The sequence below is a fragment of the Mustela putorius genome, unplaced genomic scaffold (genome assembly GCF_011764305.1).
Source record: "Mustela putorius furo isolate JIRA1106 unplaced genomic scaffold, ASM1176430v1.1 tig00003909_pilon_pilon_pilon, whole genome shotgun sequence".
Classification (NCBI taxonomy): domain Eukaryota; kingdom Metazoa; phylum Chordata; class Mammalia; order Carnivora; family Mustelidae; genus Mustela; species Mustela putorius.
Genome location: NW_025422057.1, coordinates 9,240,049 through 9,261,205, shown reverse-complemented (window position 1 = coordinate 9,261,205; position 21,157 = coordinate 9,240,049). Strand labels below are relative to the sequence as shown.

Here is a 21,157-nt window from a genome sequence, read left to right as displayed (position 1 = left end):
CCAAGATGCCAATCAGTGAGGGTAACCTGACCTGACCCTCCTGCAGAAGGCTCTTGGCTAACTCTAACTCTTGGGTGTGGTTAGCCTACAGCCTTTCCTGTCACCCGGGGTAGGTTCCAGGAACCTCCAGAGGTTATAGTCAGGAGGGCAGAGCTGGGGCCCCTTGGGCACCCGAGTGGTGGTTGAATGAGGGTTGGGTTAAGGTGAGGCTGAGAGGCAGAGGGCAGGGGAGACCGGTTGGCCTGGCCGGCTGTCCCCATGGGGGCGGTCACGGATCCAGATGTGGAAACCCTGTTGTTTGGTCCCTCGCCCTGGAGTTGGCGATGCCCTGGAAACCGTTGGCACCCAAACGTGGTAGAGACTGATTCACACCCTCCAGCCTGCCAATGCGCAGGAGCCCCTGGTACGTAGAGGAGACCCACTGGTTTGGGACAGGGAGCACAAGCCCTGTGCTTCGTCTCGGTTCTGCCCCTGCAGGGCCACTGGGCCCCTCGGTTCTGGATTGTCACCCTCCGGCCCCAGGAGGACTGGAGCTTCCTGAGAGCAGGGAGCTGGGGTGTCCGACGTGGTCGCCCCAGTGCCCAGCTCGGAACAGGTGTCCAGCCCAACTGAAACTGTGGAATGATGTCCACATGCCTTGCCTGTTTGAGGGCCAGAGGGAGGACAGGTGAGGGAACTGAGGAACAAACCATGACATGCGCTGAGGTGCGCGGTCCCTGCTTGAGGCCCCCATCCTGGAACCCAGGCAGTGCCCAGGAAGGCACCCCGAAATCAGAGCGATGCTTGTGCCGTGTGCCGGGTGAGCTCGCGAAGCAGGATGGGTGCTTCTTGCCGGCTGCGGGGGCACCTGAAGGGGCAGGTCCCAGGCGGGCAGGTCTGTCCTAGGCTGTGCGCGAGGAAGGCTAGGTTCTGGCTGCTGCCCTTTCCCCGAACTCCTGGTCAGCTCCTTCCCTTACACCATGTCGCCTTGGACATAATCCAGCAAATCAGACCCAGCCAAGCTCCGTTCCTTGCATCCTGGACCCTTGGGCTTTGGGAGATCACACTGAGCAGATCTGGGAAGGCCACTGGCGTCCCCAGCATTGTGGCTGGGCTCTGCCCCCTTCAGGCCAGCATCCTGCCAGCGTGCGCTTGTGCTCGGATACTCCTTTCAGATTACAGAAACCACACATTGTTGTCTATGTGTAGGTCTATATCTGTCTCCACACAGATATGCGTGTGTTATGTAAATATGCATGGGTGTTCATGTATATTTGCATATATATCTAATTGTTGTGTCCCAGATAAGCTTGCACTCTATGTAATTCCTTAATTTGCTGTTTTTTCCTGCTTATTACTCAATTTGGAGCTATCCTGACTATACACGTGAACCCATCACGCCCGCGTCAGCCATGTGGGTGCTGGGGGAGGGGGGCCTCTGGTACCTGCGGGGCGCTGGGGACACCCTAGGGGTTCAGCAGGCATTACTCTTCTTTCCGAGTTGCTGCATCGTCTTTGACGGCCCTTCTGTCTCACAGATCACTCAGGCTTCCTGGATGCTGCCTACGTGTCTGTCTTCCCTGCTCCTTCTCATTTGTTTTGGTTTCAGAAATGAGGTAGGAGACTGTCTTGGTCTGCGGAGGCTGGAATGACAAAAGTGCCGCAGACGGGGCGGCTTCAACAACAGACGTTTATTCCGTGCAGTTCTGGAGGCTGGGGAATCCACGGTCCAGGCACGAGTGGATTGGGTGTCTGGTGCGGACCTGATTCCTTGGTCATAGATGGTCGTGTTCTCTCTGCGTCCTCACGTGGCAGAGGGGCAAGGCTCTTCCCTGGGGCTTGTTTTGTAAGGGGCGCTCCTACCCTTCATGGGGCCCGAGCAGCTTCGAGTCACGTCCATCACATTGAGAGTGAGATTTCAGTGCGAATGTGGGGAACACACACAGACACACACACACACACACACACAGACACACACACACACACACACACAGTCCGTAACACAAACCCATTAGAACAGCATATAAAAGGAGGATAAGTATGTTTTCAGACAAGACCAGAAGAGCTTTTCATTGAGGAAGGTGCAGGGTCTTCAGCATACGTGGTTGAACAGAGACATTTCTGTGTCTCCCTGACTGCTGGTGCTGTCTTAGCTGCGTGGGAGACTGCTTGTTAGCCGTCGGACTGGGCACAGTGCTCTGGGGTTCTCTCTAGAGAAAAGAGCAGGACCCTTAACGACAGTCTGCTGGAAGCTCCTTCTTAGGTCTTTCTCAGTTCTGTGTGTCCCATCTTTTCTTGCTGGTGTCTATAAATATCTTTTTTCCAGTTGAGTTTTTAAGAAGCTGAGTTTAAAGATTCCAGCTTAAGTTACCCAAGCAAGGAGTTCAGCTACAAAGATGAGATTTTGGCGATATCGTTGCAGAAGGCAAGGGCATTGAAGGGCAGTCGAGGCCTTTCTTTCCTTCTCTCTCTCTCTCTTTCTTTCTTTCTTTCTCCTGAGACTTGATTGGCATTCTGGCATTTCTCCAGGATCCAGTTACAAACAGGTAGAATCAGGAGCCCAGGGCTGCTGGCTCGGCCTCCATCCGATGTGGCCTGCGCGAAGGCACTCGGCCCTTGGAGCGTCTGCTCTGCTAAGTGCCCGGTATTGCTGCAGAGAAGCCAATTTCAAAACAAAGTGTGTAGGGATGTTTCGCTGGGCACATGTGTACACACCGTTGCAACCCACACCAAAGCCTCCTCCATTCTGGAAACCCTCCCCGAACCTGGGGTGTGTGGGTGGTGTGCACTTGGAGGGAAGGATGAAGTCAAGGTCAGTGTGACCCTGAGAGTCCCTTTGCCTGGCAGGACAGACATCCCACATAGTGTGTAGGCTCCAGATTCTCCTTCATGCCCAGATCGGTAGCTGTGACGAAATGAAAAGGAAGACTTAGCTTGCTAGGAAGTTCCCCCAGTTTCTAAGGGCTGGAGGCCAAGGGCAGAATCAGAGCTGCAGTAATACAGGGAAAGGATGATCCTTACAGTTATTTTTCCCAGTTAGGATGGACAAACCATCCAAGGGCCCAGGTGGTCAAGTGACTGGCCCTTGTTCACCCAGATAGAGGGAGCGACGTAGCTGGCGGGAATTTCAGTCTGGAAAACTCTAGCAGCCTGGCTCGCCAGTTCTAGCTCTGTGTTCGTGGAAGACGGCACCTGACTGTGGTCTCCTCAGTCACCTCACAGCTCAAGAAGGGTCTTAGCTCTTGGTCGTGTTGAAATCATGTTCCTGAAATAATGACCTGAATGTTGAGGAGGGATCCTGCACAGCGGATTCCTTTTCTGTCCGCACGACGGGCACAGGACCGTGATGGACTCTCTTCGGTCAGCCCGAAAACGGGGCCCGTCTGGTCAGGATGTTTGGACCAGGAGGGGAGCCTGTGTGGGTGCGCGCGCGGGAGTACGTGCCCATGTGACGACAGAGACAGCGTTTCTTGTCAGGGCTGTCTGGAGGGGAATATTTTGATGAATCGAATTTAATGCAAAGCAGTTTCAAAAATACCCTCTCACGTACAAACCCATCAGATCCTTACATGCGGAGAGGAAGGAGCTGGTCTGATCTGCTGAGAGCTCCGTTTTGTTTCTGGAAGGTCTCCCTCTCTTCAGCAATGACAGGCGTTCTCTTGGCCTGGAGGATCTGAGCCTCCTCTCGACAGCGGGCTCTGGGCCAGCACTATGACATCTCTCTGGGTTTGGTCTCAAAGGGAGGGAGGCCAGAGGGACGCCTGTAGTCTTGCTCGGGAGTGGGGCGTATGTCACGGAAAGTGGGTCTCCTGGGGCCCTGCCTGTGGCTTTTCACTCTTGGTGGGCAGGTGGTTGCAAAACCTCAGTCCCCAGGCTCCCTTTCACTAGAATCCTGAGAAATTGCTGTAGAAATAGACGACTTTCTACATAGTAACTTCCCTTTAGCCATGCTGTAGAAGGATCTCTTTCTTATGTCTGGGTGCCTCAGGCAGTTGAACGTCCAACTCTTGGTTTCAGCTCAGGTCATGATCTGGGGATTGTGGGATCAGGCCCCACATGGGGCTCCACGCCCAGCACGGAGTCATCCCTCTCCCTTCTCTACTGCCCCTCCCCCAGCTCCTGCTCTCTCTCTCTTTCTCCCTTGATCTAAAATAAATAAATAGATAAAATCCTTAAAGAAAAAAGAATGAACTCTTTCTTGGTAATCAGATAGCACGTAGGTACAGGTAACTTTAGATTTTCAGGGGGCGGGGCACTGCGGCTAGGAGGTGGGGGTTGCCTTCTTATGTGCGGGCAGCGTTTAATGAAAGCAGGCTGGTGCCATGGAAGGCCAACCTGAAGCTCTGCCAAAATGGGCTGGTTACCTTGGGAAGTCGCCGCAGCTCTCCTGGCCTCAGTTTCCTTTCCTGTTTAAAAGGACGTGGTAAGCGTGTCGGGATAGGACATTTTCTTCCATCTTCAGAGTTGGAAGATTCATTCTACTGTGTCTGAGATTTCTTTTCCTGAGCCCTTGAATTACTTCCCATAAAACTTGAGCAAAATGTAACTGTTTAATGATAAGCTGAAAAACTACGTTTATAGCGTCTCTTTAGTAAGAGATGCCCAGGTTTGGGGGCACGTGGCTGACTCAGTCTGTAGAGCGTGTGACTCTTGATGGGGAGGTTGTTGAGTTTGAACCCCACGTTGAAACCCACGTTGGGTGTAGGGATTGTAAATAAACTTAAAAAGAAAAAGAGGGCCTCCCGGGTGGCTCAGTTGTTAAGCGTCTGCCTTCAGCTCAGGTATGATCCCAGGGTCTTGGGATCGAGCCCCGCATTGGGCTCCCTGCTCAGCAGGGAGCCTGCTTCCCCCTCTCCCACTCCCCCTGCTTGGGGTTCCCTCTCTCGCTGTGTATCTTTCTGTCAAATAAATAAATAAAATCTTGAAAAAAAGAGATAATCGTATTTTATTTATACATGGATACATTCACACATACTTTTGTGTATATGTGATTTTATTATACTAACTTTTATCATTTATTATGCTAACCTATATTACATTAATGTATTCTTTGGTGGGTGTTGATCTTACACTGTTTTGTTGTTATAGTTCATAGAAGGAAAACCTGAAAATACTGAGAGTTAAGCAAAAAGATAGGGCAACGGGCCCTAGGGAGTTCTACATTTTGCCAGCTGGCTCACTTTGGGGACAGTTTCCACATAGTGCTCTGTTTTAATACGGTGCGTCATCTGTGGAGGGACTGATTTCTTCATTGTGTGCTCAGCGGGAGCTCAGAACTGTCTAGAGATTCTCTGAAATCTGAAAACATATTCGAAAAAATACTCTTAATACTTTGCTAACATACAGCTGGGAGCTTGGCGGGTTTGGTTTTGGTGGCTAGCACGGTCTCTCTGCCCTCGGGGTTACACGTTTCTGTCTTTCCTTGCCGTCCGTGCACACTACACTGCGTGGGGTTGGATACCATCAGCATATGGCCTGGTGGTGATGGATGAATTGGTTTTGTACCGCTACATAGCTACTCGGCCCTGTCTGCCTTACTCGAGAAGATCCTGTGTTCATAGGACAAGCCATGAAAAAACAGGTGCTGTTTGCAGTCAGTCATCGTCTGTGTCAGGACTGCCAGCCCGGGAGCTATCAGCAGGTCTGATGCTGCGATTGGCATCCCCGACCCCTGGTGTCAGGTTTTCAAGTTTGTCAAGACAGCTTTATTATTCCCAGTGATAGACTTTGTCATAAGAATATATTATAAATTGAGCTTATAAAATCAATGAAATACTGCTTTGCTCCGCCCAGGGGATGTATTTGGAAGAAGAATTCTGCTGTTGAGAATGTTTGGAAACCACCAAGACAGTGAAAAGGGCACAGATCTTATAGGCATACAGTTCTAGATTTGAGCCCATCTGCCATTGCTTGCTAACTAGATGGCCAAGGGCAAAGTAATTTGCTTCCCTAAGCCTTAGTGATGCCATCTGTAAAGTGAGCCTGCTCTCTAGCAGGCGGGCTGGTTTGAAGACGAGAGAGAAATGTGCAAATGGGCCTCGCCCAGTGCCTGACTCGTAACAGAAAGTTGGGCATATGATAACCATTATAAAGCTTTTCATGCTGGGACCATATTTCATGCGTGGTCATTATGAGCTAGCTTTTGACATGAGGGAAAGACATATGTCTCATTTTATTTGCATTCATTTGCATATTTGCTTATCTAATAACATAGCACCCGTCTATCCTGGTGAATGCATTTCCCTCTAATTTAGAGATGTTTTAGCAGACTGGAGTGGCACGTTCTTTCTGATGCATCTTTGCAGCAAATTAATTTCCTTTTCTTTCATTTGGAAAGTGTGTGGAGCCATAACAGAATCATTTATTGTACTTTGGTTTTTTTCTAGTAGGGGAAAAAAAAAAATCAAACAGCCGACGGGGAGCTGCTTTTCCGCCTTGGGCCTCCAAAGTGCTGCTTTATTTTTATGTACAAGCTCTTTGTGGGTGGACTGCAGAAATCCCTGCTCTCAGAAATGTTTCTGAGCCCTCTGGGAAACTGAACAGGGGGAAAAGAGCTAATTAAAAAAGCTGCCATCCGCCTCCTCTAATTAACTTGCTCTCTGCTCCTGGGAGAGAGCGCGGAAATGTGAACACAACGCAGGCATCACCGGAAGTGAGGGCCATTCTCGTGGTCCACGGTCCCCCGTGGTGTTTTGATGCAGAAACGGTTCATGGTCAACAGGCAAGGAGCCACAAAGGGGCTTGATGGGCCGTCTCCCTCCCAACAGGGCAGTGGTGAATGGCGGTCCCTTCCGAGCAGGTGCACGGGCCGGGCAGCTGCAGCCTGGGAGACCTCATTGGAATTCAGCAGCTCGGACCCAAGAGCATCCGGCTCTCCCTGTCGCTTGCTCATGCTGAGGGAAAGAGTAGGGGTCCTTTGTGCTCTAAGGCTGTGCATCGCCAGGGCCCAGGGCTACAGAAGCGACGGGAGGAGCACGCAGCCTCTCACTCCGTGTCCCGGCTGCACGCTGGGGAAGCCTGCTGTGTCCGTGGCCGGCAGTGCAGAAAACTCCTTGCTGACATCTTGGACAGATTTAGATCCCAGAGATACAACCAGAGAATCAGGGTGGGACTTTAGGGGACAGAAGCTATCCTTTGGCAAAGATGGCTTTTGCCTCCTGGCGGATGTGGCCCCTGGTGGAGTGGGCCCAGTGGATGTGGACAGCGGTGACCAGCAGTGGAGAAGCCAGTCTGATGGCCCTTCAAGGAAGCTCTGGAAAGAGGCAAGTTGGCTCCGTGTGTCTTGTCAGTGTTGCCCCTGACGCAAGCCGTGCTGGGGGCAGGGTGACAGCCAGGGCCCACCAGGGTGATCCAAACTCTTGGTTCTCTTTGCTACTCCATTGTGTAACTTCCTCATGTTTTTCATGCCAGTGAAGGAACCTTGCAAAACTCAGGTACCTTGATCTATTGTTTTCCTTCACTTTCCCTGGACAAAAGCTAAGGCCTTTGATATTAACATGTGTTTGTAAAAAGTCAGCGCGGCTGTCCTGTGTGTGGTGGTTGAGTCTTTCCTCATGAAATTTGATAGTGTGCAAGTTTCAGCTCCCCGGAGCCCATCAAAAGCTTCTTGGGTGTTTCTGTTCATCTCTTTGGGCCCTGGGAGGGTTTTGCGGTGGGTTGCAGGAGCCAGGATCCTGAGGGATGGGGTCTTTGGCACTGGTAAAACGAGTCACTAACAAGTCATAAAAGCATCAGTGTGTACATTTTTCTGAAGGAGAACTCCCCAAATGGCTGTTTTTTCCTGTGCTGGCTGACGGTGGAGGGATTGGCTGGCTTCCTGCTTCTCTCCCCCGGCTGGCAGACGGTCTATAGAAGAGGCTGCCCTGTGTGGAGGTCATGAGTGCTTTGACCTTGTGGGAGCTCAGCAGCAAGAGCGTTCCATGCTCCGTGCTCTCCTGGCTCGGCCACCTCTGATTACGCGTCTTCACCCAGATTTGCCAGTTGGGTCACGCGTGCTAGCCGCGGCCCTGAGTATCCGCTCTCTTGCTAATGACCTTGCTTGTTGCAAATGAGCGAGTGGCATCTTAGTCTCTGTATGATGGCTTGAGTAGGGACTCAGCCCAGGGCATGCCCCTCTGGCAGCCTTGAGTGGGGTTGGTCCAGGATTGCGCCCCGCTGGGCATTTGAGCAAGGGAGGAACTGCCCCGTGGCCTGGGGACGCAGGCCTGGCTCCATGATTTGGGGAAGTTTCATTCTTTCTGGCTTAAAATTGAACCCCCTATAGAAGCAGAGTGCTGGAGAAGGGCTGTCCACTCTGGGTTTTCCAGAGCCCAGGACATGGCTTTCGTTGATTGAGGAGCCTCCCCCTTATTTCTGGGTGGGGTGGGTGTCCTGTGGGTGAAATTTTGGTCCAGTTCTCTGGATGAAGAGTTTTCTTTGAGATCAGACCTTTGGGTAGAGTGGCAGTGGTTGTTACTGTATCACGGAGATCAGCAGGCTGTGTTTGTGTCTTGGTCCGGCACATCCTCCAGAGATCTGGCTTGCCAGCTTCCATTCATTCATTCATTCAACAGATGTGTATGCACTGCCTCCTGGCTTAGGCTCAGAGATGCTGTAATAAGTAAGGCCTGCTGCCCTCATGGCCTTGAAGCTCAGGAGATGAGAATGATAATTAACACAATTAGGAGGTGACTAAATCTACATTAAGTTCTGAGAAGCTCCGGGAAGGAAGGGCGGCAGGAGAGAATGATGGGTGTGGAAAGGCCGAACGCGATTTGGTTTCACGGAGTGGGGACCCTACGATGTGTTGGAACCATGGCAAAGAAATGTGTTTCTGCGACTGTCTGTTTGACCGACTGGGTGCCAGAGTTGATCAAAAGATTCCCCTGTTTGTTTTTGTCACTGAGGCCAGAAATACGTATTTCTCATAGGGCTAAGTTCAAAGCATATGTCATTTGGGAACAAAGCGGGTGATAATGAGATTCAGTCTTGGGAATCATGCTGGGAAATGACTTTCCTCACATCTGTCCTCAAATAGCTTCATCGGGCAACCAGCCCGGTTCTAGGGGTCCCAGGCAGGGATCCAAGGGCCACATGGCCTCAGCAGCAGGGGCCCCTGGCCCCTCAGAGCCGACTTGGCTCAGACGCCTGCCTAACCCCGTTTCTCTCCTTCTCTCTCCATCAGGAGTTCTGACTCTGAAGAAGCATTTGAGACCCCCGAGTCGACGACTCCTGTCAAAGCTCCACCAGCCCCTCCCCCACCACCCCCCGAAGTCACTCCAGAACCTGAGGTCAGCGCGCAGCCCCCCCTGGAAGAACCAGGTAACCAAGGTCAGGTGCTCCCCTCGGGGAAGCCTGGGAGCAGCCCTGGGCTAGGGCAGCTGGAGGGGTGCCCCCTCCCTGCTCGGAGCTCGTTTTGTGAGTGAAAACTAAGAGTGAGCAGATACCGAAGATTATTCTGTCTGCTTTGAAGGTGTTTGGGGGGGACCTGTGGGAAACGCCTTCTTTAGCTCTGGGTACCATTTACTTGGCATCCAGAATGGGGCTTAAGGGGACGAGGGGGTCTGGGAGGTTTTTATTTGCGATTCTATCTTGGATTCTAATATGTGGCCCTTGGCTCCCATCAGAACACTGGTGCTTGACAGCCCACATGAATCTGCATTTTTATGAAAGACCATAGCCCCCCTGGGCTTGGGAATGGAGATACATAGTAAATGGGAAAGAAGAGAAAGCCATAGATAGCCAAACCCATGCATGAATGGTTCATTTATTCCTCGTTAACCTCAAGTTACCTGATTTCGTATCACTTTCCTGCCTCCTTTCTCCCCTCGTGAGACTTAAAATGTGGATCTTTCCATACCTTTCAGTTGTGGTTGCTGGAGGTGCCAGGGGATGGGACAGATCTCGTTCCCCAGCCCCCGACCCGGCCAGGGTTTTGTGCCTGTATCCTCCAGCTACACCTCCAGTGTGCAAGTTTAACACGAGACCTGGAAGGAGACGGGGACAGCCCGAACTGGCCCAGCAGACTGGTCGGAGAGCCAGGCGGTACCATTCTTAGACCTGGACCACCTTCCTGCATTGGGCTGTGTGTTCTAGTGGACCCCACTCTGGCTTTCCTCCAGCCACGGTTTTCTCTCTGTGGTGAGGCTGTAGGGCCCATCTCCTCCTCAACCACCTTCTGGACACTCTGGACACCCTTTCTCATGGCCCTCTTCCCAGGGCTGACTGTGCCCATGTTTATACCTCTCAGCCAAGGAGGAACTGAGGTGGGGTGTCCACACACCTGTGCTCAAGGCCACCCCAGGTAAGGGATGGAGCTGGAGTGGGAGGAGGAGGAACAAGTGTAGGGCTGGGCCTCCATTCATACTCTTGCCCTGGCCAGAAGCCTGATGAACTGTAAAGTCAAATGATATTTTGACCTCGATGTTGGTTTTACAAAGAAATGGGCAGAATTCTTTCTGCCTATTCTAGGTTCAGATAGGCTGTTACTTTAGAAAGGGTAGACACTTGGAAGCTGATTCGTTTTTTTTTTTTAGATGCTCTTCATTTATTTTCAGAGAGACACAGCGAGAGAAGGAACATAAGCGGGGGGAGTGGGAGAGGGAGAAGCAGGCTTCCTGCCGAGCAGGGAGCCTGATGTGGGACTCTATCCCAGGACCCTGGGATCATGACCTGAGCTGAAGGGTGATGCTTAACAACTAAGCCACCCAGGCGCCCTTCCTAACCAGATAGGCTCCCCAGTCCTGAGGGAAAGGGTTAGGACCATTTTGGGGGGGGGGCAGGTGTCTTTGCTGGTGTCTGACAAATGCTGTTTTTATAGTCTTCCGTCTCTGATAGCTCAGCTAGTAGTATCTGATTCTGCATGGCTAGTCTAGGGGCTGGGCCCTGAGAGAGGAATTGTTGCAATTTATTTGATTTTAAGGTAGAGGAGGAACCAGAAGGTCTGCTGAGAGAGTTTTAACATTCCCATTTTTTCTTTCATATTATGAAGCATATAACAATTCATTTCTTAAAATACTATAAAAAAATCACCCTTAGGTTTAATGGAAAGGGAATGACAAATAGATCGTCATCCCTAGATCAAACACGTGATTGGAAATCAACCATCCTTTTTTTTGTGGGTACAAGTTTATGGCCACAGATACATGAGCTGCTCTGGGAAAGAACTGAGAAGAAAATGATGGTGCATCACAGCGTACGGCCCATTCTCCTGCACCAAGGAGTGAACAGGGAAGGGCCATTGTGTGAGCCCATGTGCCACTTCTGGGATTTCCAGCCACATAACCTGACAGAGTCTGGGGATGGTTTGCTGCTTCTGTTCTTGTTTGTGGCCTGCCCTTGTTCCTTCTGCCTGACTTGCGTTTCAACAAAGCAAAGAGCCGTTTCCACTCTTAAAAATAAACAGACGCGCAGCTCCCGCCTCTTTCTAAGAGGGCAACTTCAGAACGAAATGAGCATTGCAGGGGATTAGGAGGAAACCCCCGCCTGGAAGGGGTTGGGGCTGGTAATCGCCACGAGTCACAGCCCCACAGAACCTTGATTGCGTCAGTGGGAGTCTTTGAACCGGGACTTTGTGCTTTTCCTTCTCGGAAAACTCCACTGAAGCTAAATATCCGTGGCTTCCACAATCAGGACTCTTACTGTTGGGACCAGGACCGTGACCGTGACGGCTCAAAGTCTCCCCCGCCCCGCCCTGGGCTTGGGCTGTGCAAAGAGCCATCTGATTCGTGGCTTTTGTTAGAAAAGTCTGCTCATCCATCCTGCAGGCAGTATGGGGCACAGCAGAGGCGTGAGCAGGCAGGTGTGCCCGCTTCCAGAGGTGGCTAGAGGGGAAGAAAAGTTCTTTCCAAGACCCGCTGGGAGGAAAGAGCTCGGAGCATATCTGTTGTTTGGTTCTCTTCTGTAAAGGATCTGGGGTATTGCTAAAGGTGCTGAAAGAGAACTAACAGACTAGACCCTTGGCTATGAATAAAGACATGATTTGCTCCCCTGGAAACCCACGTTGTCGGGAACAACCAGCCTCACCTTGGGTCCAGCTAGCACGGTTGTGCCCCATGGGACAGGAGGATGGTGAGGGGGATGCTGGGTGTTCGCCTGTGTCTGCCCTTCATCTGGGCTGGACTGGGTCAGGACGCAGCTTGTCTGAGCCTGGTTTTGTCTTACCCGTAACGTGAGGAGGGCAGCCTGCCAGCCCTCTGAGGTCCCCCTTCTTTTTCTGACCTTCTCTGGTCCGGGGTTGGCAACGTGCGGCTGCCATCCGGTGGCCTTGTTCCTAGAGCGCAGAACTGGACGACAAGGGACAGAAGGAAATGTCGCATCACTAAATGGCAGCTCCCTTTAAAGTGTCCCCTGAGGCCAGGCCTGCGCTGGGTTCTTTGGGGTGTCATCTCTGACTCAGCCAAGTGTCCTTCCCCGTGCTTACAGCATCCTGCGTGTCAGATGGCATCTCCTGCTTCCCCAGTCAGATGTGCGGCTTCCAGACCTCGCCCTCCGTCTCGCAGCGCAGGGGGGGCTCTGGGGTAGGAACCCGGGCCTCTTGACTCTCTTCCGTTGGGAAACCAGGCTGCTGTGTGCAGGTGGAGTGTGCTGGTGCATGTAAGGACCCCGAGGCAGAGGACGGACACAGTGGTTGTCGGGGCAAGCAGGTGGTCAGTGACCCCGTGAACCAGGTTTCGTGGCGCAGAGGTGGGCTCTTTCAATGGTTGTCTCCCTCCAGGGCCATTGCTTCCCCCTGGGGTGAAGACAGTTTCCTTAGCCTCGCTGGGACACTGCCCGGGAAGGCCCATGTGGAAGCCTTAGAGGTGACTGGAGACACCATGCCCGTTCTAGACCTTTCCTTACTGTTCCATGGGAAGTGTGGGCTTTGCAGAGGCCCAGGTTGGGTTCCACATGGTAGTTCGAGGCCCCCGTCTTCAGATTAATTCAGGCTCTTCTGGCCCTGAAATGGGCCTTGTGGAACGATCTGCTAACGACCACACAATGAGACTGGTTCTCGGCCAGGGATCACGGTGCCCCTCAAGGGGACATTTGGCAATTTTTGGAAACATTTTTTTTTTTTAAGATTTTATTTATGTATTTCAAAGAGAGAGAGCAAGCACACAAGAAGGGGGAGGGGCAGAGGGCAAGGGAGAAGCAGAGTCCCCACTGGGCAGGGAGCCCAACGTGGGGCGTGATCCTGGAATCCCGAGATCATGACCTGAGCCGAAGGCAGATGCTTAACCAACTGAGCCACCCAGGTGCCCCTAAAACATGGTCGCAGCTGGGGTTGGTGTGCCAGTGGCTTTTTGTGGGTAAGAGGCTGAAAATGCTGCCTGACAGCTTACAGTGAACGGCACAGCACCCCCTCCCCCCTAACAAGTAGCCGTCCCGATATGGCCCAGTGCCAAGGCCGAGACACCCTGCAGCAAGACTAGGTTTCCTGGTCCGTGATGAGTTAATTCGGGAATGTCCGTGAAGAGGAGAGGACGGTGGGCAGGTAGGAGCTTTCCTTCTGCGCCAGACGATGAGCAGATGGCAGCCTGTTCCCTGATTCTGGGGAACCACCGACCGTCTGAGGGTCTCAGAAGGCCCGGGGCAGCTTGAGAGAGAGGAGACTGGTGGTTGTGGGCCTCGCTTTAGAAACAGTGGGATGGACTGAGGCTCCTTCTCCCTCCTGCAAGGCCCCCTTGAAAGCCCCTGTTCCCCTGGGTCCTCTGGTCCTTCTCTGTCCTCTGTGTCATGTGTTTGGGCAAGAGGATAGGCTGTTTGAAGGGACCAGGCTCTGGAGGAAGCAGAGAGAGGGAGTTGGTTTTGGAAAGAAGCAGGGAGGAGACTTCTTCTTTTGAGATGGGAAGGAAGTGGGAGTGTTCCCGAGGTGCGGGAGGAGTCATTTGCTGGCAGAGATGTGAGGCTTTAAGGAAGCGACCCCCGGCTTCCAGGGCATCAGCTACAAGTAGGGCCTGGGGGGCACCGGGGGCAGGAGAGACTGGAACGTTTAGAACCGTGAATGCACCTGCTTCCAGAAGGTATCTTCGATTCTGGAGGTGCTTACTGAGCCCGCAACAGAAAGTGTGACCAATCCAGGAAGAGCAGAGATGAGTCAGACGCAGTCCTGAACTCAGGAAGCTTGGACTTTCTTGTGTGGTCGTGGCCTGGGCCGGGTTCTCGGTCAGGTGCTCCAAGGGAAATGCCTGCTCGCGAGCAAGTCGGGGCCATCACACGAGCACGCCCGCCCGCGCATTTGCAGTCGCGAGCACAGATTGCTCCGAGATGTCCAGCGAGAGGCCCATGCGGGGTTAGCTGAGCGCGTCCCAAGCCATGTCCGTTTGTGGGGATGAGGGCCGGGGCTGCCAGACTCCGCAAACGGAAATAGAGGGTGTCCGGTTACATCTGAATCCCGGATAATCAACAAGGAATTACCAAGACAAATTTATACGAAAACCCTTTTTCAAGGATCTGAAATTCCAAGTTAACTGAACGCCTGTGTTTTATCTGGTCTCTGTCGCAGCCGGGCACAGGGTGGGTGCCAGGGGCGTAACTCGCATTAGTGAAACACTACTTTGGGAGCGCTGCCCCAGGCCATACCTGCGCCAACTCGCCAGTCCCTTCTTCTGCAGACCTCTTCCCAGCATTTGTCCTTCTTTGTCCGGTGACGTATTGTTAGTTTCCTGGCCCATCCTCTTCTGGCGTGCTGACTGCCCAGGACAGCTGTGAACCCAGAAATGCATGAAAGGCACCAGCTGGTGCAGGCAGAGCCCAATGGGGCCGAGCCAAGGCCAGGATGGCCAGAACTCCATGGAGCCGTGGGGTCATGAGGTGATGGAGCAGCCTCTGTGGCCGGCAGTGGCCGTGGGCGTGGGCAGGCCGGGAGGAAGAGCAGCAGAGAGGAGAGGGACTGGACCGGAGGAGAGGCCAGGAAGGGGAGCATGGCAGGCAGGCCTAGAGGGAGAGATTACAAGGGATGCCTGGTCTAGGGACAGGTGGCAGGCAAGGCGTGTTGCAGTGGCCTGGGGCCTCCACAGAAAGTCTGCCTGTTGCTCCTCACAACAAGCTCCGAGTAGTCAAGAACAGGCCTGATGGTAGTAATGGCTGTCTCTCTCCCTTGCTTTAGTCACACTGGCCTCTGTTATTTCTTTAACATGCCAGGTGGGCTTCTACCCCAGGGCCTTTGCACTTTCTGCTCCGGTACCTATGATGCTTCCCCCTTCCCAGGGCAGGGTGGGGAGGGGGCAGATATCCTCCTGGTTCACGTCTTTACCTTGTTTCTGATCTTTGCTTATGTTTTTCCTCCTTGGAGGGCTTTGCCAACAACTTTATTTTAAAATTGCAATGCCCCTACTCTGTCTTTATTTTTCTCTGTAGTGCCTATCACCATCTGGCCGTCTATACATCTTACTTATTTGTTTCTAAACTGTCCTCTCCCTGAAGGATGTAATTTCCAGGAGGGTGAGATTTGGTCTGTTTTGTTCATTGTTGAGTCCGCAACTCCCACAGTGGTGCCTGGTCCTGACTGGGAATTTGGTAAAGGTTTTTTCTGAATGACTGAATGATTTGAGCTCTTCCCTACACAGCCCTCATCACTCCCATTTTACAGATAAGGGACCGTAGGGTAAGGCTACCCTCCTGGAGGGTAGTGATGGGTGAGAGCAGGCTTTGTACCCCAGCACTGTGCCCCCCCAGTGGGGGCCCAGGGGAAGGGGCTGGGCCTCTGCTCAGAGGGTAGCAGTCTGCCCGAAATGCTCTGGTGTCCTGTGTCCTTCAGTGACTCCTCTGCTTCCTCTTCCTCAGGCTGCGGTTCCGAGCCGGCCTCTGTCCCCGATGGCCCACGCAGCAGCTCGGTGGAAGGGAGCCCCTTCCGCCCCCCGTCACACTCCTTCTCTGCCGTCTTTGATGAAGACAAGCCTATAGCCAGCAGCGGGACTTACAACTTAGACTTTGACAGCATCGAGCTGGTGGACGACTTCCAGACCTTGGAGCCCCGCTGCTCAGACTCTAAGAGTCAGGAATGCAAAGTGAACACGCGGAGGAAATCCACCGATTCTGTGCCCGTCTCCAAGTCCACGCTGTCCCGCTCTCTTAGCCTGCAAGCCAGTGACTTTGATGGTGCTTCTTGCTCAGGCAACCCCGAGGCCGTGGCCCTGGCCCCAGATGCATATAGCACAGGTTCAAGCAGTGCTTCCAGCACCCTTAAGCGAACTAAAAAGCCAAGGCCGCCTTCCTTAAAAAAGAAGCAGACCACAAAGAAACCCACCGAAACCCCCCCAGTAAAAGAGACACAACAGGAGCCAGTGGAGGAGAATACTGTCCCCAGTGAGGAGAATCAAGCGCTAGAGACAAAACCGGAATTGGCCAAGACGGAGGGTTCTGTCCCAGCCCTCTTGGAGGAGACGCCCCTGGAACCCACTGCTGTGCCCAAGGCTGCCTGCCCTCTGGACCCCGAGGGTGCCGAAGGGGCCGTCCCCCCATCTTCTGGAAGTGGCAGAGTGCAGAACTCACCTCCGGTTGGAAGGAAAACATTGCCCCTTGCCACGGCTCCAGAGGCAGTGGAGGTGACCCCATCTGATAGTGGGGGGCAGGAGGACTCCCCAGTCAAAGGGCTCTCGGTGAGGCTGGAGTTTGACTATTCTGAGGACAAGGGTAGTTGGGATACCCAACAGGAAAACCCTCCTCCTACCAAAAAGCTAGGCAAAAAGCCGGTTGCCAAAATGCCCCTAAGGAGGCCAAAGATGAAAAAAACACCCGAGAAACTCGACAACACTCCTGCCTCGCCTACCAGATCCCCCGATGAACCCAACGACATCCCTATCGCCAAAGGTACCTACACCTTTGATATTGACAAGTGGGATGACCCCAATTTTAACCCTTTTTCTTCCACCTCAAAAATGCAAGAATCTCCCACACTGCCCCAGCAGTCCTACAACTTTGACCCAGATGCCTGTGATGAATCCATTGACCCTTTTAAGACATCCTCTAAGACCCCCAGCTCGCCTTCTAAATCCCCAGCCTCCTTTGAGATCCCGGCCAGTGCCATCGAAGCCAATGGAGCAGACGGGGATGGGCTGAACAAGCCTGCCAAGAAGAAGAAGACCCCCCTAAAGACGTAAGTTCAGGGGTGCGAGGTGGTAAGACCAGAGGCGGGCCTGTGCGTTGGCTGTAATCCTGGGTCGTGTGTCTGGATGAATGTGGCTGCCCTGACCCTTCCCTCCGTCCGTCTGCCGTAAGGCCGCTAGGTTTGCAGCACTGTCCCTGTTTCAACTTCCTGTCTGCACCCACAGTGGTGGCATTTCCCCGCCACATACCCCTTTAGGTCTAGAGTCCTTGATCCTTTGTCGTCTTAAGACAGTGGTTTAAAGCATTATTTTTAGCTGCAGACCTGACATTTGATTCCAGGGGAGTGTGGAAGGGCCCATAAAGAAGGGACTGTCCAGTAGAGACTTGGTCAACCTTCCGTTGGTGACTTAGCTTTTCCCTGGTTAGCATGGGAATTGCTTTTTGGGGTGGCCTACAAGCTAGGGAGAGCTATCTTGGAAATATTGTTAGAATCTGTAGGATTTGCATCTGCCCTTTAATGGTTCCGAAGCGAGAGATCTGGCCTGGACCCCTCCCTGCCCTGCAGCCAGCCCGTGTGAAGTACCTCGTTTGTGCTCATTCGTGTTTCTGGCCATCTTTTGCGCACAAGACTCCAAGGCTCTGGGAGGTCCAGAAGAGATCAATGAGAAAACAGTCCCTGGGTGGCCCTTCCTAATCAGTCCTGCTGTCCATACCCCTGCCAAGTAGGGTACCCTTCAGGACTCCATGTCAGTGCCTCTGGCGTCCAGACCCAGACCCAGCTGTCACCTGGATGGCTGCGGGTCCCTGCTCAGGATGTGGGTCCCAGCGTAGTGGGATTGGTGCTTAGAGCCTTTCTCCTGCCCTCCCGGGAAGTATGGTCAGTAGTTGAACAAGGCCCAGAGACCAGGCTTCTGCCTCCAACTCGGCAGACGAGAGCACAGCCGCTGGCCTCTCTGACTGTGCCTGGTACGGACTGAGACAAGGTGACCTTTTTACCTCCCATTCGGGGCTTCCTGAGAGGAGGTTCTCTAAGCAGGCATTAGCCGTGGATCCCAAGACTCTTCTGAGATCAGCTTCCCAGCCGGGGCCTTCCTAAACACTCTGTCAAAGCGGCGTTGGAAGCTTTTTTCAATGCCTCGAACAGAAGTCTGAAATGCCCAGACTACAAAGCTGTGATCTCTCCTTGTTGGACCGAGGGCCAACCTGTAGCCATCACGCATCGCTTCCTTCCCATGGGTAGCCTCGGTACCGTCTGCTCTGCCGTCGGCGCTAACTGACCGGTCAGGGAAGCCGGCCCGTCTCTGTGTCTCACCTCTCGTGCCGAAGGCTTGGAATCCCACACGGGCGAGACAAAGCCCTCTGGGCACTGGCACCTACAGGGTGATTGGGAGCAGGAGAGGAAGGTGCTCTGCCACAGCCCCTCTCCAGAAAGCAGGGACGGTGGCCATGCTTGCCACAGGGATGGCTTCTGTATCCCAACCCACTGACAGCCGGCCGCCTGCAGATTTATCTTTTTTGTCAGTTCCTTCTGTCTGTCTCTCTTTTCTTGTCTTCTTGTCTTAGGATGGTTGAAGATGTGATGTCTGTGTGTTCTCTGTTGTAAGTAAATTGAATGGAATCTGCCTCTCACCCTACCTGTGCTTTTCTGCTTTCTGTTTTTGCTTTCAAGCTCTCTCCATTTCCTCGCCATGGCTGCCGCTTACATGGTTTCCATGTCGGGCCTGGGGACGGCGGGGGGCATGGGGCTCCCCAGGAGCAGACTTACGTTCCTGTTTCAGAGCGATTAGCATAAGTGAAACTGCTTGGCTGTGAAAATGTGATTATCTACATCTGTCTGCTTGTCAGGAATGGAACTTTTTTTTTTCCCCTCTTGCATATTGGATGTCTTCATCTGAAACCCATACATTTTTTTTTTTTTTTAAGCTTTCATTCCATTCTCATTTCCAACTGGACTAGGGAGCGATTGCTTTTAAAGCTCGGTGGCTTCACGATGACAGAACCACCTGGCCAACCACAGCAGCGGCCTGAGGTCGCTTGTTCATGCTACCATATGAAGTGGAGGTCACGGGGCTGGTTCGAATTGAGATCCCCTAAAAGGCCAGGTGGGCTCGGAGTGGAGCGCACGGCTGTGAGAGCCCTCGCCAGCCTGCTCTGGGCCCGCATCCGTGGTCTCCCAGGATCAGGCCAGGTTTCCATTGGCTTGCCGACTGTGGGCCACCCTGCTGGGTGTCAGTGGAGCCCGAGCCAACCCCTCTGTGCCCGTACTGCTTTGCCACCACGGGAGGGTCACTGTGGGCACCTCCAAGGGGCCCCAGGACAGGTACCCGCCCCCTCACCGCCCCATCTTACAAGGGAAGCTGGCCTGGTCCCAGGCCTCCAGCGGCCCCCAGAATAGGGTCGAGTCTGTCAGGCTTGCTTCTGCCCAAGGGATTTCTTGAGTTTTTTAGAGCCAGTTAGCAACTCTCCAGTACACAATTAAATGTTTATATGCATGGGTAAATGCATGCTCCGGGCTAGGGCTGCACGGCGAGCAAGGCAGATGCTGTCAATGCTGTAAGTCACCATTTCTCTAGTTTTTCATGACTGGATGCCATTGCTGGAGTGTGCTGTTGAAGGGGACACAGAGAGGGAACTTGAGTCCTGAATTGCCCTGTCCATCCAGTTAATGTTAGAGTAGGGAGAAGGAATGGGGTCTAAGATTGGGGGACAACCCACACCCCAAAACACTGTTGCTTTGCTGGAGGCAAGACCATACCACAGAGGGGCCTGAGACGGGGGGCCAGGCTGCAGGTGGGGAGGCCTCCGTTCTGCCTGGGGAATGACCCCCCTGCCCGCTCAGGGATTCAGTGGAACCATCTATGCTAAAAATGCTCTCCACCGTGGACCCCTTTGCAAGTCTGATCTGATGTTCCCGTTGCCTTGAGTGACCTGCCCCTGCCCCTAATTATTTACATGAAGGAAAAAGGAAGGGAGGGAAGAGTCCTTAACTGTGGTTCGGAATAGACCTTAGAGAAATCCTCTCGTGCCGGAAGAGCGCCGGAGGTGGCTGGCACGGTGTGGAAGTAGGTGACGGCGCTCGGAGATGGTAAATTGTGTGTTGTGTGAACTGCGCTGCAATTTAAACAAGAGTCCTTTTACCCTGGCCCCGCCTCCGGTTAGACTCGGACCCAGAAGTGCCACGATGCTGGACTCCTTTACTCTCTGAGTTCCAGTGAGCGGGAAGGGACTTTCCCTGAAGACCCAGAACGTTCTTCCTGTTTCTGGCTCTGTCCGCGGTTTGCTGTGTCGACCTGCCAGTCCGTCGGTGGGGTCGCGCTCATACGTGTCAGCCGTCGAGGTCCCTGCCCCGCACCTCACTTGGTTCAGACGTTCTTGGATGAATCTGGATACATTAACCTCACCAAAATCTGCTTTTTAAAATAAGAACATCTGGCTAATTTTAGCTGCGTGTTCTGGGCCAGCTCTCCAAAATGGCATCTCTTTAAAAGATTTCCAGCTTGAGGATTCTTTCCCTGGGGGGCAGCGATGATCTCGGGTGTCGGGTTGGGATGGATCGTCAGCGTGGACATCTCTTAGCCGGTGTGCGGCGGCGGAGGCCGGAGGGCGTGGCTTCGGTCCGCGCTGTGTAGCTCTGGACTGTTCTGTACCCCTGTTTGCTGTGTTCACATTCTCCGTTTTATTTCCAGTGACACATTTAGGGTGAAAAGATCGCCAAAACGGTCTCCTCTCTCTGATCCACCTTCTCAGGTACGATATCCCTTTGATTCGCATGATTTTACCCCTTACCTGGGCAGCGAACGCCCATGCGTTTTGATTCCCTGTTGGTCAACAGAGCTTTCTTTTCTGCTCATCACGGGCCCGTTTCCAGCATCCTCTTTGCCTGGGGGCTCCCTTGCCGTTTGCAAGACATCATTTTGATCCCTGCCCTTTGGGGCTGATGAGAGCGTGTCTCAAGAGTAGAGAAACAGGTGTTTGGTGGGTTCTGGAGGAATCACGCTGACCCATTCTGGTCGGTTCATCTGCGGAGAACACCTGTGAATACCAAATTGAGAAAGTCCTCGGAGATAAATGAAGATCTAGTGAGAAAGGAGTGTCAGGCGCACTGGATTGTGTAGCCAAAACCCAAGCAGGGAGATCGAGGAAATCACACCCTGAAGAAGTGGGGTTTGGG

General features: G+C 53.1%; 1 protein-coding gene across 16 annotated transcripts in view; it reads left to right on the top strand.

Annotated features, from left to right (window-relative positions):
- The window catches only part of TACC2 (transforming acidic coiled-coil containing protein 2), a 201,818-nt gene that overhangs the window by 146,255 nt on the left and 34,406 nt on the right, over nucleotides 1–21,157 (top strand). For 12 of the 16 annotated variants that reach the window (XM_045068841.1, XM_045068838.1, XM_045068844.1 and 9 more), the window contains 3 exons: nucleotides 9,143–9,288; nucleotides 15,724–17,035; nucleotides 20,673–20,733. In XM_045068841.1, coding sequence (XP_044924776.1) covers nucleotides 9,143–9,288; nucleotides 15,724–17,035; nucleotides 20,673–20,733 — 1,519 coding nt within the window. The remainder of the gene's footprint in view (nucleotides 1–9,142; nucleotides 9,289–15,723; nucleotides 17,036–20,672; nucleotides 20,734–21,157) is intronic. The other 4 variants (XM_045068845.1, XM_045068836.1, XM_045068847.1 and 1 more) reach the window with 1 other exon arrangement.